Here is a 14,399-nt window from a genome sequence, read left to right on the forward strand (position 1 = left end):
TGGGGGAATATATTCTCTTGTGCACATCAGTCTTCCTGTCCTGTAATCCGGGATACTGCACAGCAGTGATCATGAGGGCAGGACATTTTTTGAACTTTCTGTCATTCACTGTATTTAGGACACTAAATTCTCTTTTCCTGCTTGATATGGCTGCCAGCACGGAGCAATATACTACATCCATCTATCCTTTTAAATGTATTTGGAATTAGACCCTTCCTTTAGATTTGAGATATTGTGTAAAACCTACAATCGTGTGGACGGACTCTGACGTCTGTCAGGAACATGTTGCACAGATTATATCCTCATGTAAAGAAGTAAATCTAGTTAAGGGGTTAATGAACACGGGATTTGCTTAGGTGGGTGGGTTGACGAGCGGAAAGATTATCTAAATGTCCAAATCCCCTCTGGTCCCCCCCCTCCCAGACGTAAAGTGCTTACACTATAATAAGCAACAGGGCACCAGCAGCTGACTGCCACCTGTCACCCAGACATTGGCACCTTCTACAAGACCGGGCGCAATCTGCAGCGTCCTGCCACGTCCGACCACAAGTCATAATAACATTCCCTAATGAGCCACAACATGGCTCTCAAATCTCAATTACCACTGCCACAGAGGATATATGGTGATGATGTACTATGCAGAGGATGGGAGTAGTGGTATGAAAGCAGCAATGATGGGGAATTGTAGTGATGGATCAGGAGTGTCCAGAATTACCCGAAGGCGGATGGATGATGATGAGAGCTGCACCTATAGGCAATTTTTGGTTTCAAAAAGGGCATTGTGGGAGTGATAGGTACAGGCGGAGAAGGGCATTGTGGGAGTGATAGGTACAGGCGGAGAAGGGCATTGTGGGAGTGATAGGTACAGGCGGAGAAGGGCATGGTGGGAGTGATAGGTACAGGCGGAGAAGGGCATTGTGGGAGTGGTAGGTACAGGCGGAGAAGGCCATTGTGGCAGTGATAGGTACAGGCGGAGAAGGGCATTGTGGGAGTGATAGGTACAGGCGGAGAAGGGCATTGTGGAAGTGATAGGTACAGGCGGAGAAGGGCATTGTGGGAGTGATAGGTACAGGCGGAGAAGGGCATTGTGGAAGTGATAGGTACAGGCGGAGAAGGGCATTGTGGGAGTGATAGGTACAGGCGGAGAAGGGCATTGTGGGAGTGATAGGTACAGGCGGAGAAGGGCATGGTGGGAGTGATAGGTACAGGCGGAGAAGGGCATGGTGGGAGTGATAGGTACAGGCGGAGAAGGGCATTGTGGGAGTGGTAGGTACAAGCGGAGAAGGGCATTGTGGGAGTGATAGGTACAGGCGGAGAAGGGCATTGTGGGAGTGATAGGTACAGGCGGAGAAGGGCATTGTGGGAGTGATAGGTACAGGCGGAGAAGGGCATTGTGGGAGTGATAGGTACAGGCGGAGAAGGGCATTGTGGGAGTGATAGGTACAGGCGGAGAAGGGCATTGTGGGAGTGATAGGTACAGGCGGAGAAGGGCATTGTGGGAGTGATAGGTACAGGCGGAGAAGGGCATTGTGGGAGTGATAGGTACAGGCGGAGAAGGGCATTGTGGGAGTGATAGGTACAGGCGGAGAAGGGCATTGTGGGAGTGATAGGTACAGGCGGAGAAGGGCATTGTGGGAGTGATAGGTACAGGCGGAGAAGGGCATTGTGGGAGTGATAGGTACAGGCGGAGAAGGGCATTGTGGCACCTGATCTAAATAAGGAGGCTCATTTTATGTATTACATGGAAATTACTAGCACAATGTGCCATCCATATTGTCAGACCACAAACGTGGTTCAGTAGTAACAGATATCCTGGGATTGCTCTAGTCCTGTGCAAACTGTGATATATGTGACCCTCAGTGTGTATATTCCGTTATTCCAGAAGTGCTGTGGTAGGAAGCCTCCGGAGAGACTGAAAAGGGGACTTTCCTAATGAAGCTGCTACATGTGTCATCCGGGTAACAGGCGCCTCTGAATCTGGTCCATGGGTTACATTACAGAAGTGCCATTACTGGATGTGAGGACTCTACATATCCAGCGGGGCACGGGCTGCAATTCCAGGTTGCGCTAGTATATAGCGTCTGACACTGGCGACAACTGCGGGCACTGCCCCCCAGATCTTGTGATAATGTTTTCTGTGTCTTTGATGGATTATCAGGAAGGTGCGTGCAAGATACGATGGTTGAGACTTTCGCCCTCCGATGTCATAGACCTTCTTAAGTGATTACAGAGAACAAGCCAATAAGACTGTGCCGGATCTCTCCAACATATGTCTCTTACTCTGAAGAGCATTAGCGATAGTCACACAACATCTCGCGTGGTCTGGAATGTGAAGGGGCGCCCAGGGTACTAGGGCCACCTAGGAGGACCACCATCCTGTCAGACTGAAGAAAGGAAGTGCCGACTAGTGCATTTGCCTCATCTACTGTTCCCTTATTAAAGGCTTCAATCGTGATAATATATGGGATGAAATAGGGAATAATGGCGGGATGAGGAAGATGTATTGCAGCCCCCTGGATACTGTGCAGTAATACATCTCACTGTTTGCTGCACCCCCATAGGGCCGACAAGTCAATGTGATGGGACTTTTGTGACATGAGCTCGGGGTGTCCACTCCTGCGGTTATGGGAGACACCAGTGGGCTTGTTTCTCTGGGATATATATACACTTCTCTGCCGGGTGATGTCAGTCTCTAGAACACCAGTCTTGGACCAGCAGTTATCCTCCCTCGCCGGCCACTGAGCTCTCATTTCTGGGAGTTTCCGCCATTATCCTGCACACATCTGGACTGGATGCTGATCTTACCTGTTAACAATGCACTTACCCCAGATAACATGTGGAGCTGCAAGGAGTGTGCGCGTTCTTGCTGCAGGGTGGAATTAAGTCATAAGTCTCTCCAGAGCTGCAATGAAAACCAGAGATGTTTCTAGCTTAAATATTTGTCCCCTTGGTGTCTGATGCGTTAGATTTATAATGTTCAGGTATAGAGTTGCTGTATATTTACCACCCGCATGTCACATCAGGCTGGAGTCTTATAATGGGGGCCATCTACTTCCTATTGATACAGCATGATCTCCTGTGACATCTGTATATTCACTAGTAAGCAGTAAAGTGTAACTCCTAGATATGTAGCATGAGAGCTTCCCGGTCCTAGGATGCTACAATAGGTGAACTAAGACCACAGCACGACCCTCTCTGGTTTTGGTGCTTTTATATTTTCAAGAATGAATTTACATAAAGAATATTGACCAAATTTTTGCAACAGATCTACAAATGTTTGGAGAGGTTACTCTGACTTTCCACTCAAAGAGCAGCCAGCTGGCATTGAGCACACATCTGCACTTTTTTGGCTTTTCATGCAGCTCTTTTTAGCCCTGTTTCAGGGTTGTGATATTTTAATATTAGGGGGTTTGAAGATTGAAGTCTGGAACGTTTCTCCTTCTCTGCGTACAGCCCTTGTGTCCTTCATGGTGGCATTCATCCATCCTTACATAACAGGCGATAATGCATTCTTATTTCATGTCCTTGAAACCATCGGAAGGTCCCTCCATCTTCTATAAAGAACACGCTGCTGTCATATAGTCTGATAGGTGATAAATAGCGTTAGGTGAAAATGCTTTTAAAGAGTCTGTCACCCTTTAGTCACGTGTAATGATTGGATACGTGTATCTATGTGCATCTCACCCTTTACTTTGTGTGCTGATGATTGGATACTTGTATCTATATACAATGCCGTGCTTTCCAGCCTATTATCCGCTTATAGGTTAATTTCCTTCATTCTTAAACATCTTTCTGTTCATTTATTTTTTTTGTTACTTTCTTTGATGGATATCATCTCATCATGTATCTACTTTATGCTGAGCATCTAAAGGTACCGTCACACTAAACGATATCGCTAGCGATCCGTGACGTTGCAGTGTCCTGGATAGCGATATCGTTGTGTTTGACACGCAGCAGCGATCAGGATCCTGCTGTGATATCGCTGGTCGTTGCTGAAAGTCCAGAACTTTATTTGGTCGTCAGATCGTCGTGTTTGACAGCAAAAGCAACGATGCCAGCAATGTTTTACAATGGTAACCAGGGTAAATATCGGGTTACTAAGCGCAGGGCCGCGCTTAGTAACCCGATGTTTACCCTGGTTACCAGTGTAAAATGTAAAAAAAAAAAAACAGTACATACTCACCTTCGCGTCCCCCGCTGTCCGCTTCCTGCACTGACTGAGCGCCGGCCGTAAAGTGAAAGCACAGCACAGCGGTGACGTCACCGCTCTGCTGTTAAGGCCGGCACTCACAGTCAGTGCAGGAAGCGGACGCCGGGGGACGCGAAGGTGAGTATGTAGTGTTTGTTTTTTTACATTTTACACTGGTAACCAGGGTAAACATCGGGTTACTAAGCGCGGCCCTGCGCTTAGCAACCCGATGTTTACCCTGGTTACCCAGGGACCTCTGCATCGTTGGTCGCTGGAGAGCGGTCTGTGTCTGTATCGCTGCAGCGTCGCTTAGTGTGACGGTACCTTAAGTTTAAAGGCTGCAGTGTAAAGCATGGCGGATCCTGAGTCTCTGATGAGACAGGAGGTGTAATCCTGACTACATACTGCTGGCAGCTGTGCAGTAATGTAGAGGATGATTATCTTATCTCCTGTCTTGCATTTCCACATCTTAGGTACAGTCCTCCCACCTGACATGGAATCATCGCCCTCCCTGAGCATTAGATAAAACCACTTAAGACTTGGTGCAGGCCTGTGATCCTCCAGAGCTGTGTCTCCCCCTCGCCGCCTGCGCTCGCTGCCGTCCAGCTGCTTTTGATGTTGCAGAGAGCCTGCCAGAGTCTTGGGCAAGCTGATTAGGCGATGAGTGTGTGTCTCACATTGCGCTGCCTCTCATCTCAGCTCTTTCCATTATTTTCTTTCTGAGGGTGCGAAAGTTTATATGGTGTAAGATCTCCTGGTGAAGAGGACATCCGGGCGAATTGGATTATAAAGCCCAGAGGGGTTACATCGGCTTTATGGTGGCACAGTGAACAAGCCGTCTCAGCACAAATGCTTACAAGAAATTTGTATTTTTAGAGTCATAAAATACTTTGGGCAATTAAGTGACTGATATATAACGAGGATTTGTGTAAAAACACAAGTGGTGAGGATTACTAATGAAAGCTGGCGTCACGCTCTTCCCAAAATTTCCTATGTGTATTTGCTTTGGGGAAGATGGGACTCTGCCCCCGGCACCTTCATAGCTCAATCCTCAATTTATCACATTGTCCCTCTTCACAGATTGTACATTCTGCACAGTGATTAAGGGTGGCGAGAACATGACAGCTTGTGTGGTGTGAACAGTGCCCAGGAACAGTCATTGCTGCGCACACGATGCATTGTGCAGCCATCACATTTGTGTCAGCTCTCCCAGCACTGATGGCCTGCACACTTGTGTCATCTGGATGGTGTTTTTTTTTTCTGCATTTCACTGACAGCAAGCAAAGAGCTTAAACAATGAAAACTGAAACACAAATGGTGAGAAAGTTGTGTTATACTGTGATTAGCGTTATCTATCTATCTATCTATGACTGGAAAGCCTTAGAACCAGGAGCAGAATATCCTGTGGGAATGGCCTGGTAATGTGTGTGTGATCCCGTGAACATTCACTGCTAAATATCGATTGGCGCAGAGGCGTGCAGTGGTGTGCACCGCTCACTTCACTTCTATGGGCCCAGTAGTGAGGATGTTAGACCTCTGCCCCCACAGCCAGCGATGGAGTGGCGGTCCTGTATGTGCAGTACTGCTTAGTCCAAATCTACTATATAATCATCTAATTCTGTCTGTAACGGAAATCCCACGTCGCTGATTGGTTGTGGGCGGCTGGCGCGACCAATCAGCGACAGGCACAGTTCTGTCAGTCACAGTGCCACGTAGTTGAGTCAAGTTTTCTGAACAAGTTCGGTCAGTCACAGTGCCACGTAGTTCAGTCACATTTACTGAATAAATTCTGTCAGTCACAGTGCTATATAGTTCAGTCACGTTTAGTGAACAAGTTCTGTCAGTCACAGTGCCACATAGTTCACTCACGTTTACTGAACAAGTTCTGTCAGTCGCCGTGCCACATAGTTCACTCACGTTTGCTGAACAAGTTCTGTCAGTCACAGTGCCACGTAGTTCAGTCACGTTTACTGAACAAGTTCTGTCAGTCACAGTGCCACGTAGTTCACTCACGTTTAGTGAACAAGTTCTGTCAGTCACAGTGCCACATAGTTCACTCACGATTACTGAACAAGTTTTCAGTCACAGTTCCACGCACAAGTATATTATAGTGTTGATGTACTCCTTTCGTCCGATGATCTATTTATGGTAAATACAGTTAGATATTCATGTAATGGTTTATATATTTTGATGATCTGTTTAATAATTTTGTTCATTTGTGTTAAGTTCTGTGAGCAATGAAATTTAATGACTCTGCCCTCTCTTTCAAGCCACATATCCAAGCCCTTGCCTCCTCCTGCCGCCTCAAACTCATAAACATTTCCCGGATCCGCGCATTCCTTGACCGCGACACCGCAAAAACACTAGTGCATGCCCTTATCATCTCCCGCCTCGACTACTGCAACCTCCTACTCTCTGGACTCCCCTCTAGCACTCTGGCACCACTCCAATCCATCCTACACTCTGCTGCCCGACTAATCTACCTGTCTCCCCGCTATTCTCCAGCCTCTCCGCTATGCCAAGCCTTTCACTGGCTTCCTATCGCCCAGAGACTCCAGTTCAAAACCCTCACAATGACCTACAAAGCCATCCACAACATCTCCTCCATACATCTGTGACATGATCTCCCGGTACCTACCAACACGCAACCTCCGATCCTCTCAAGACCTCCTTCTCTACTCCCCTCTCATCTCTTCTTTCCACAACCGCATCCAAGACTTCTCCCGTGCTTCCCCCATACTCTGGAACTCTCTACCCCAACACATCAGACTCTCGCCTACCTTAGAAACCTTCAAAAAGAACCTGAAGACTCACCTCTTCCGACAAGCCTACAGCCTGCAGTGATCCTGAACCTACTGAACCGCCGCACAACCAGCTCTGCCCTCTCCTAGTGTATCATCACCCATCCCCTGCAGACTGTGAGCCCTCGCGGGCAGGGTCCTCCCTCCTTATGTACCAGTGTGCCTTGTTTTTTGCTCATGTTTAATGTATTTGTCTATATTTGCCCCGTATTTCACATGTAAAGCGCCATGGAATAAATGGCGCTATAAAAATGTATAATAATAATATAATTTTACCTGGAAAATCCTATGTATTCATTGCATTATTCTTAAATCTTCATAAATAAACTACCTACATATTCTAGAATACCCGATGCGTTAGAATCGGGCCACCATCTAGTAGGATGTAGATCCCCAATCTCCAGATCCGTAATATACATTGTTCATGGCATAATGCTCTTTACAATTAAGCCTATGGGAAAGTCAACCAACATTATTCATTATTCATCATTTGCTACCGGATTTCAGCGATTCTCATTGTGTTTTGAATCATGTAAAATGTAATAATGTGCACAATATTAATAACTGCTCCTTCTCTGCCTCTTGTTTCAGCTGCATTCCCCCATGAATTCAGTCAGCAGCACAGAGGACATCAAGCCTCCACCAGGAATAAATGGCATCCTTAAAGTGCCAATGCACCCCTCAGGAGCTATGGCGGCCTTCACAAAGCACATCTGTGCCATCTGCGGGGACAGATCTTCAGGTAAAGATGTATCTATGGCTAAGAAGGGTGTAATTCTTAGTGCAAACTTACACAATCTGACAAAGCCAAAGATTTATTATAGTGGTTCATGCTGTGATAAATCTGGAGAACTTTTACACGGTCTACTCTTCTTAGCTGACTTCTCTGCCAGGAATATTCACCACAGTTTTACATATTGTCAAACGGAAAGCTTGGTTTCTTGTCCGACAAGGCGCAGAAAGTGTCTACAGCGCAAAGTAAGTAAGGGCCATTAATAGAGCCTGTAATCCGGCACATGTAGCTGAATATCTCTCCCACATTATGGTCAGTCCTAGTCACATGAATGGAGACCGGCTACAATACCCGACATAGTGCTGTGCTTCTCAACATCCTTTCGTGTGATCCTGACTTTTATGTGTAGTGCGCACAGGAACGACGTGTAGATCGTTGGGACAGATTTTTGTAAAGAACCATCTGTTTGATCTCTTCAGATTCTTAGATCACAAGGTGAAGACGTCTCTTTCTATATATGTGAGGATCTTTGTCGCCCACTCTAGTGACCTTCTTTTTTACCATGTCTTGTGTGTAGATCACCTGTTCTTGTGAGCTTTCTAGTGACCTCTCTTACGATGTCTTTTATGCCATCTTCTAGTGGGGATTGTCTCTTGCTCTAGTGACCGTGTCTCATGTTACCCTCAGGTGGAGGAGGTCATGTCTTTTGTGCTTACTTTCTGCCAGCAATAATTGTTGCCTTCTTACCAGGTCTTCCGTGTCACCTGCTCTAGTGACCTGTCTTACTTTGTGTCCTGTGTCACCTTCTGGTAGGGATAGTTGTTGTCCATGCTGTTAACCTCTTACCAAGTCTCCGGTGTCACCTTCTAGAATGGATCATTGTTGCTCCTGCTGCTGCCCTTTTACTTTATCTCTGGTGTCACCTTCTGGTAGGGATCATTGTTGCTGACTTCTTACTTTATCTCTGGTATCACCTTCTGGTAGGGATCATTGTTGCTCTCGCTGCTGACTTCTTACTTTTTCTCTGGTATCACCTTCTAGTAAGGATCATTGTTGCTCTCACTGCTGACTTCTTGCTTTGTCTCTGGTGTCACCTTCTGGTAGGGATCATTGTTGCTGACTTCTTACTTTATCTCTGGTATCACCTTCTGGTAGGGATCATTGTTGCTCTCGCTGCTGACTTCTTACTTTTTCTCTGGTATCACCTTCTAGTAGGGATCATTGTTGCACTCACTGCTGACTTCTTGCTTCGTCTCTGGTGTCACCTTCTGGTAGGGATTGTTGTCGTCCATGCAGTTGACTTCTCTTACTGTGTCTCGTTACTGATTTGGTCGATATCACGTTATTTTATTTATGCTTTTCCCAATATCAGGACCTGATTAGGGGCTGAATTCAGAGCATTTAATCTTTTACGTTTGATGAAATCTTCAAAGGAAGTTGTGTGTAGCTTGGGGAGTTGTGGTGAGGGTCACATGGAGCGGTCCAGGACCTTTCCTGACATGTCTGTCTCCATTGTGTCTGGCAAGTGGTTAAGAAGATAAAGTGAACTGTCTATTGTAGTACATTCCTCAGAGCCGCACTACCCTCGTTACATCTGCTAAGAAATGGACAACACACCATCTTTACTAATGGTGAGAAAGGAAAAAAACACATGGGAGTCCTGTACAGTGAGCGTGGGCATGCCAGCCACATACCTGGTCCTCGCAGATGAGAGATATTCCCAGTGGCTTCAGTGTGTAGTAACCTAACCCAGTCTATAGCGTTATTGCGTAGATGGGGAATTCCCTAACTAACAATTCCCTAACAGCACTACAAAAATGTATTACTCTGATATAACAAAAAAAAAATTAATAATTGGTGACTACTGTGGTGCTTGCTGTCCTCCACGAGATAACGCTGCTGGGCCTGATAGTTCCCAGCGATTATAGCCTGGGATTGCTCTGCACATTTTGCCTCTCTCTCTGTGCACGTTGCTTGCATCCTTCGTCCGTATCTTCATGTTTTTTTTTACTGTAGGTAGTGACTTTTTTTCTTTGTGTTTGGTAGAGAATATTGCAGGGTAAATGGATTTTTGTCTCTCTGAAGGTTATCGCTCAGTGTTTTGAATGACCCGAGATCCATCATTTATTTTGCCAGTGGAAAGCTTCTCGTTTCAGTTGGTAAACGGCAAACACATATGTAATCTATATAAAAGCTTCCATCCCTGAGAAATAAGCCGAGGTCAATTCCATTAGAAGCTGTCTTTCTAGTTTGCTTTTTGCTTTTGTAATATCTGATTTTTGTGATGATCGTACGAACCCCTTCTAGTGTCATTCTCAGTGATGTCACCGCTGATCTCTAGTGATGGATAGGAGGCATTCTCAGTGATGTCACCGCTGATCTCTAATGATGGATAGGCTTCATTCTCAATGATGTCACCTCTAATCTCTAGTGATGGATAGGAGGCATTCTCAGTGATGTCACCGCTGATCTCTAGTGATGGATAGGCGGAATTCTCAGCGATGTCACTGCTGATCTCTAGTGATGGATAGGCGGCATTCTCTGTGATGTCATCGCTGATCTCTAGTGATGGATAGGAGGCATTCTCAGTGATGTCACCGCTGATCTCTAGTGATAGATAGGAGGCATTCTCAGTGATGTCACCGCTGATCTCTAGTGATGGATAGATGGCATTCTCAGTGATGTCACCGCTGATCTCTAGTGATGGATATGCGGCATTCTCAGTGATGTCACCACTGATCTCTAGTGATGGATGGGTGGCATTCTCAGTGATGTCACCGCTGATCTCTAGTGATGGATAGGAGGCATTCTCAGTGATGTCACCGCTGATCTCTAGTGATGGATAGGAGGCATTCTCAGTGATGTCACCGCTGATCTCTAGTGATGGATAGGAGGCATTCTCAGTGATGTCATCGCTGATCTCTAGTCATGGATAGGAGGCATTCTCAGTGATGTCACCGCTGATCTCTAGTGATGGATAGGAGGCATTCTCAGTGATGTCACCGCTGATCTCTAGTGATGGATAGGCGGCATTCTCAGTGATGTCATCGCTGATCTCTAGTGATGGATAGGCGGCATTCTCAGTGATGTCACCGCTGATCTCTAGTGATGGATAGGAGGCATTCTCAGTGATGTCACCGCTGATCTCTAGTGATGGATAGGAGGCATTCTCAGTGATGTCACCGCTGATCTCTAGTGATGGATAGGAGGCATTCTCAGTGATGTCATCGCTGATCTCTAGTCATGGATAGGAGGCATTCTCAGTGATGTCACCGCTGATCTCTAGTGATGGATAGGAGGCATTCTCAGTGATGTCACCGCTGATCTCTAGTGATGGATAGGCGGCATTCTCAGTGATGTCATCGCTGATCTCTAGTGATGGATAGGCGGCATTCTCAGTGATGTCATCGCTGATCTCTAGTGATGGATAGGCGGCATTCTCAGTGATGTCACCGCTGATCTCTAGTGATGGATAGGAGGCATTCTCAGTGATGTCACCGCTGATCTCTAGTGATGGATAGGCGGCATTCTCAGTGATGTCACCGCTGATCTCTAGTGTTGGATAGGCGGCATTCTCAGTGATGTCACCGCTGATCTCTAGTGTTGGATAGGCGGCATTCTCAGTGATGTCACCGCTGATCTCTAGTGATGGATAGGAGGCATTCTAAGTGATGTCACCGCTGATCTCTAGTGATGGATAGGAGGCATTCTCAGTGATGTCACCGCTGATCTCTAGTGTTGGATAGGCGGCATTCTCAGTGATGTCATCGCTGATCTCTAGTGATGGATAGGAGGCATTCTCAGTGATGTCACCGCTGATCTCTAGTGATGGATAGGAGGCATTCTCAGTGATGTCACCGCTGATCTCTAGTGATGGATAGGAGGCATTCTCAGTGATGTCACCGCTGATTTCTAGTGATGGATAGGAGGCATTCTCAGTGATGTCATCGCTGATCTCTAGTCATGGATAGGAGGCATTCTCAGTGATGTCACCGCTGATCTCTAGTGATGGATAGGAGGCATTCTCAGTGATGTCACCGCTGATCTCTAGTGATGGATAGGCGGCATTCTCAGTGATGTCATTGCTGATCTCTAGTGATGGATAGGCGGCATTCTCAGTGATGTCATTGCTGATCTCTAGTGATGGATAGGCGGCATTCTCAGTGATGTCATCGCTGATCTCTAGTGATGGATAGGCGGCATTCTCAGTGATGTCATCGCTGATCTCTAGTGATGGATAGGCGGCATTCTCAGTGATGTCACCGCTGATCTCTAGTGATGGATAGGCGGCATTCTCAGTGATGTCACCGCTGATCTCTAGTGTTGGATAGGCGGCATTCTCAGTGATGTCACCGCTGATCTCTAGTGTTGGATAGGCGGCATTCTCAGTGATGTCACCGCTGATCTCTAGTGATGGATAGGAGGCATTCTCAGTGATGTCACCGCTGATCTCTAGTGATGGATAGGAGGCATTCTCAGTGATGTCACCGCTGATCTCTAGTGATGGATAGGCGGCATTCTCAGTGATGTCATTGCTGATCTCTAGTGATGGATAGGCGGCATTCTCAGTGATGTCATTGCTGATCTCTAGTGATGGATAGGCGGCATTCTCAGTGATGTCATCGCTGATCTCTAGTGATGGATAGGCGGCATTCTCAGTGATGTCATCGCTGATCTCTAGTGATGGATAGGCGGCATTCTCAGTGATGTCACCGCTGATCTCTAGTGATGGATAGGCGGCATTCTCAGTGATGTCACCGCTGATCTCTAGTGTTGGATAGGCGGCATTCTCAGTGATGTCACCGCTGATCTCTAGTGTTGGATAGGCGGCATTCTCAGTGATGTCACCGCTGATCTCTAGTGATGGATAGGAGGCATTCTCAGTGATGTCACCGCTGATCTCTAGTGATGGATAGGAGGCATTCTCAGTGATGTCACCGCTGATCTCTAGTGTTGGATAGGCGGCATTCTCAGTGATGTCATCGCTGATCTCTAGTGATGGATAGGCGGCATTCTCTGTGATGTCACCGCTGATCTCTAGTGATGGATAGGAGGCATTCTCAGCGATGTCACTGCTGATCTCTAGTGATGAATAGGCGACATTCTCAGTGATGTCACCGCTGATCTCTAGTGATGGATAGGCGGCATTCTCAGTGATGTCACCGCTGATCTCTAATGATGGATAGGCTTCATTCTCAATGACGTCACCTCTAATCTCTAGTGATGGATAGGAGGCATTCTCAATGATGTCACCGCTGATCTCTAGTGATGGATAGGTTGCATTCTCAGTGATGTCACCGCTGATCTGTAGTGATGGATAGGAGGCATTCTCAGTGATGTCAGACGATCTCTAGTGATGGATAGGCGGCATTCTCAGTGATGTCACCGCTGATCTCTAGTGATGGATAGGAGGCATTCTCAGTGATGTCACCGTTGATCTCAGGTGATGGATAGGAGGCATTCTCAGTGATGTCTCCGCTGATCTCTAGTGATGGATAGGTGGCATTCTCCGTGATGTCACCGCTGATCTCTAGTGATAGATAGGAGGCATTCTCAGTGATGTCACCGCTGATCTCTAGTGATGGATAGGAGGCATTCTCAGTGATGTCACCGCTGATCTCTAGTGATGGATAGGAGGCATTCTCAGTGATGTCACCGCTGATCTGTAGTGATGGATAGGCGGCATTCTCAGTGATGTCACCGCTGATCTCTATTGATGGATAGGTGGCATTCTCAGTGATGTCACTGCAGATTTCTAGTGATGGATAGGTGGCATTCTCAGTGATGTCACTGCTGATCTCTAGTAATGGATAGGAGGCATTCTCAGTGATGTCACCGCTGATCTCTAGTGTTGTATAGGCGGCATTCTCAGCGATGTCACCGCTGATCTCTAGTGATGGATAGATGGCATTCTCAGTGATGTCACCGCTGATCTCTAGTGATGGATATGCGGCATTCTCAGTGATGTCACCGCTGATCTCTAGTGATGGATGGGTGGCATTCTCAGTGATGTCACCGCTGATCTCTAGTGATGGATAGGAGGCATTCTCAGTGATGTCACCGCTGATCTCTAGTGATGGATAGGAGGCATTCTCAGTGATGTCACCGCTGATCTCTAGTGATGGATAGGAGGCATTCTCAATGATGTCACCGCTGATCTCTAGTGATGGATAGATGGCATTCTCAGTGATGTCACCGCTGATCTCTAGTGATGGATATGCGGCATTCTCAGTGATGTCACCGCTGATCTCTAGTGATGGATGGGTGGCATTCTCAGTGATGTCACCGCTGATCTCTAGTGATGGATAGGAGGCATTCTCAGTGATGTCACCGCTGATCTCTAGTGATGGATAGGAGGCATTCTCAGTGATGTCACCGCTGATCTCTAGTGATGGATAGGAGGCATTCTCAATGATGTCACCGCTGATCTCTAGTGATGGATAGATGGCATTCTCAGTGATGTCACCGCTGATCTCTAGTGATGGATATGCGGCATTCTCAGTGATGTCACCGCTGATCTCTAGTGATGGATGGGTGGCATTCTCAGTGATGTCACCGCTGATCTCTAGTGATGGATAGGAGGCATTCTCAGTGATGTCACCGCTGATCTCTAGTGATGGATAGGAGGCATTCTCAGTGATGTCACCGCTGATCTCTAATGATGGATAGGCTTCAT

General features: G+C 46.8%; 1 protein-coding gene across 7 annotated transcripts in view; it reads left to right on the forward strand.

Moving 5' to 3' along the window:
- Positions 1–14,399, forward strand: part of RXRA (retinoid X receptor alpha) — a 293,199-nt gene that overhangs the window by 214,183 nt on the left and 64,617 nt on the right. For all 7 annotated transcript variants that reach the window (XM_077284768.1, XM_077284767.1, XM_077284770.1 and 4 more), the window contains one exon: positions 7,582–7,732. In XM_077284768.1, the coding sequence (XP_077140883.1) occupies positions 7,582–7,732 (151 nt within the window). The remainder of the gene's footprint in view (positions 1–7,581; positions 7,733–14,399) is intronic.

This window comes from Ranitomeya variabilis, chromosome 2, assembly GCF_051348905.1.
Source record: "Ranitomeya variabilis isolate aRanVar5 chromosome 2, aRanVar5.hap1, whole genome shotgun sequence".
In the NCBI taxonomy this organism is placed as follows: domain Eukaryota; kingdom Metazoa; phylum Chordata; class Amphibia; order Anura; family Dendrobatidae; genus Ranitomeya; species Ranitomeya variabilis.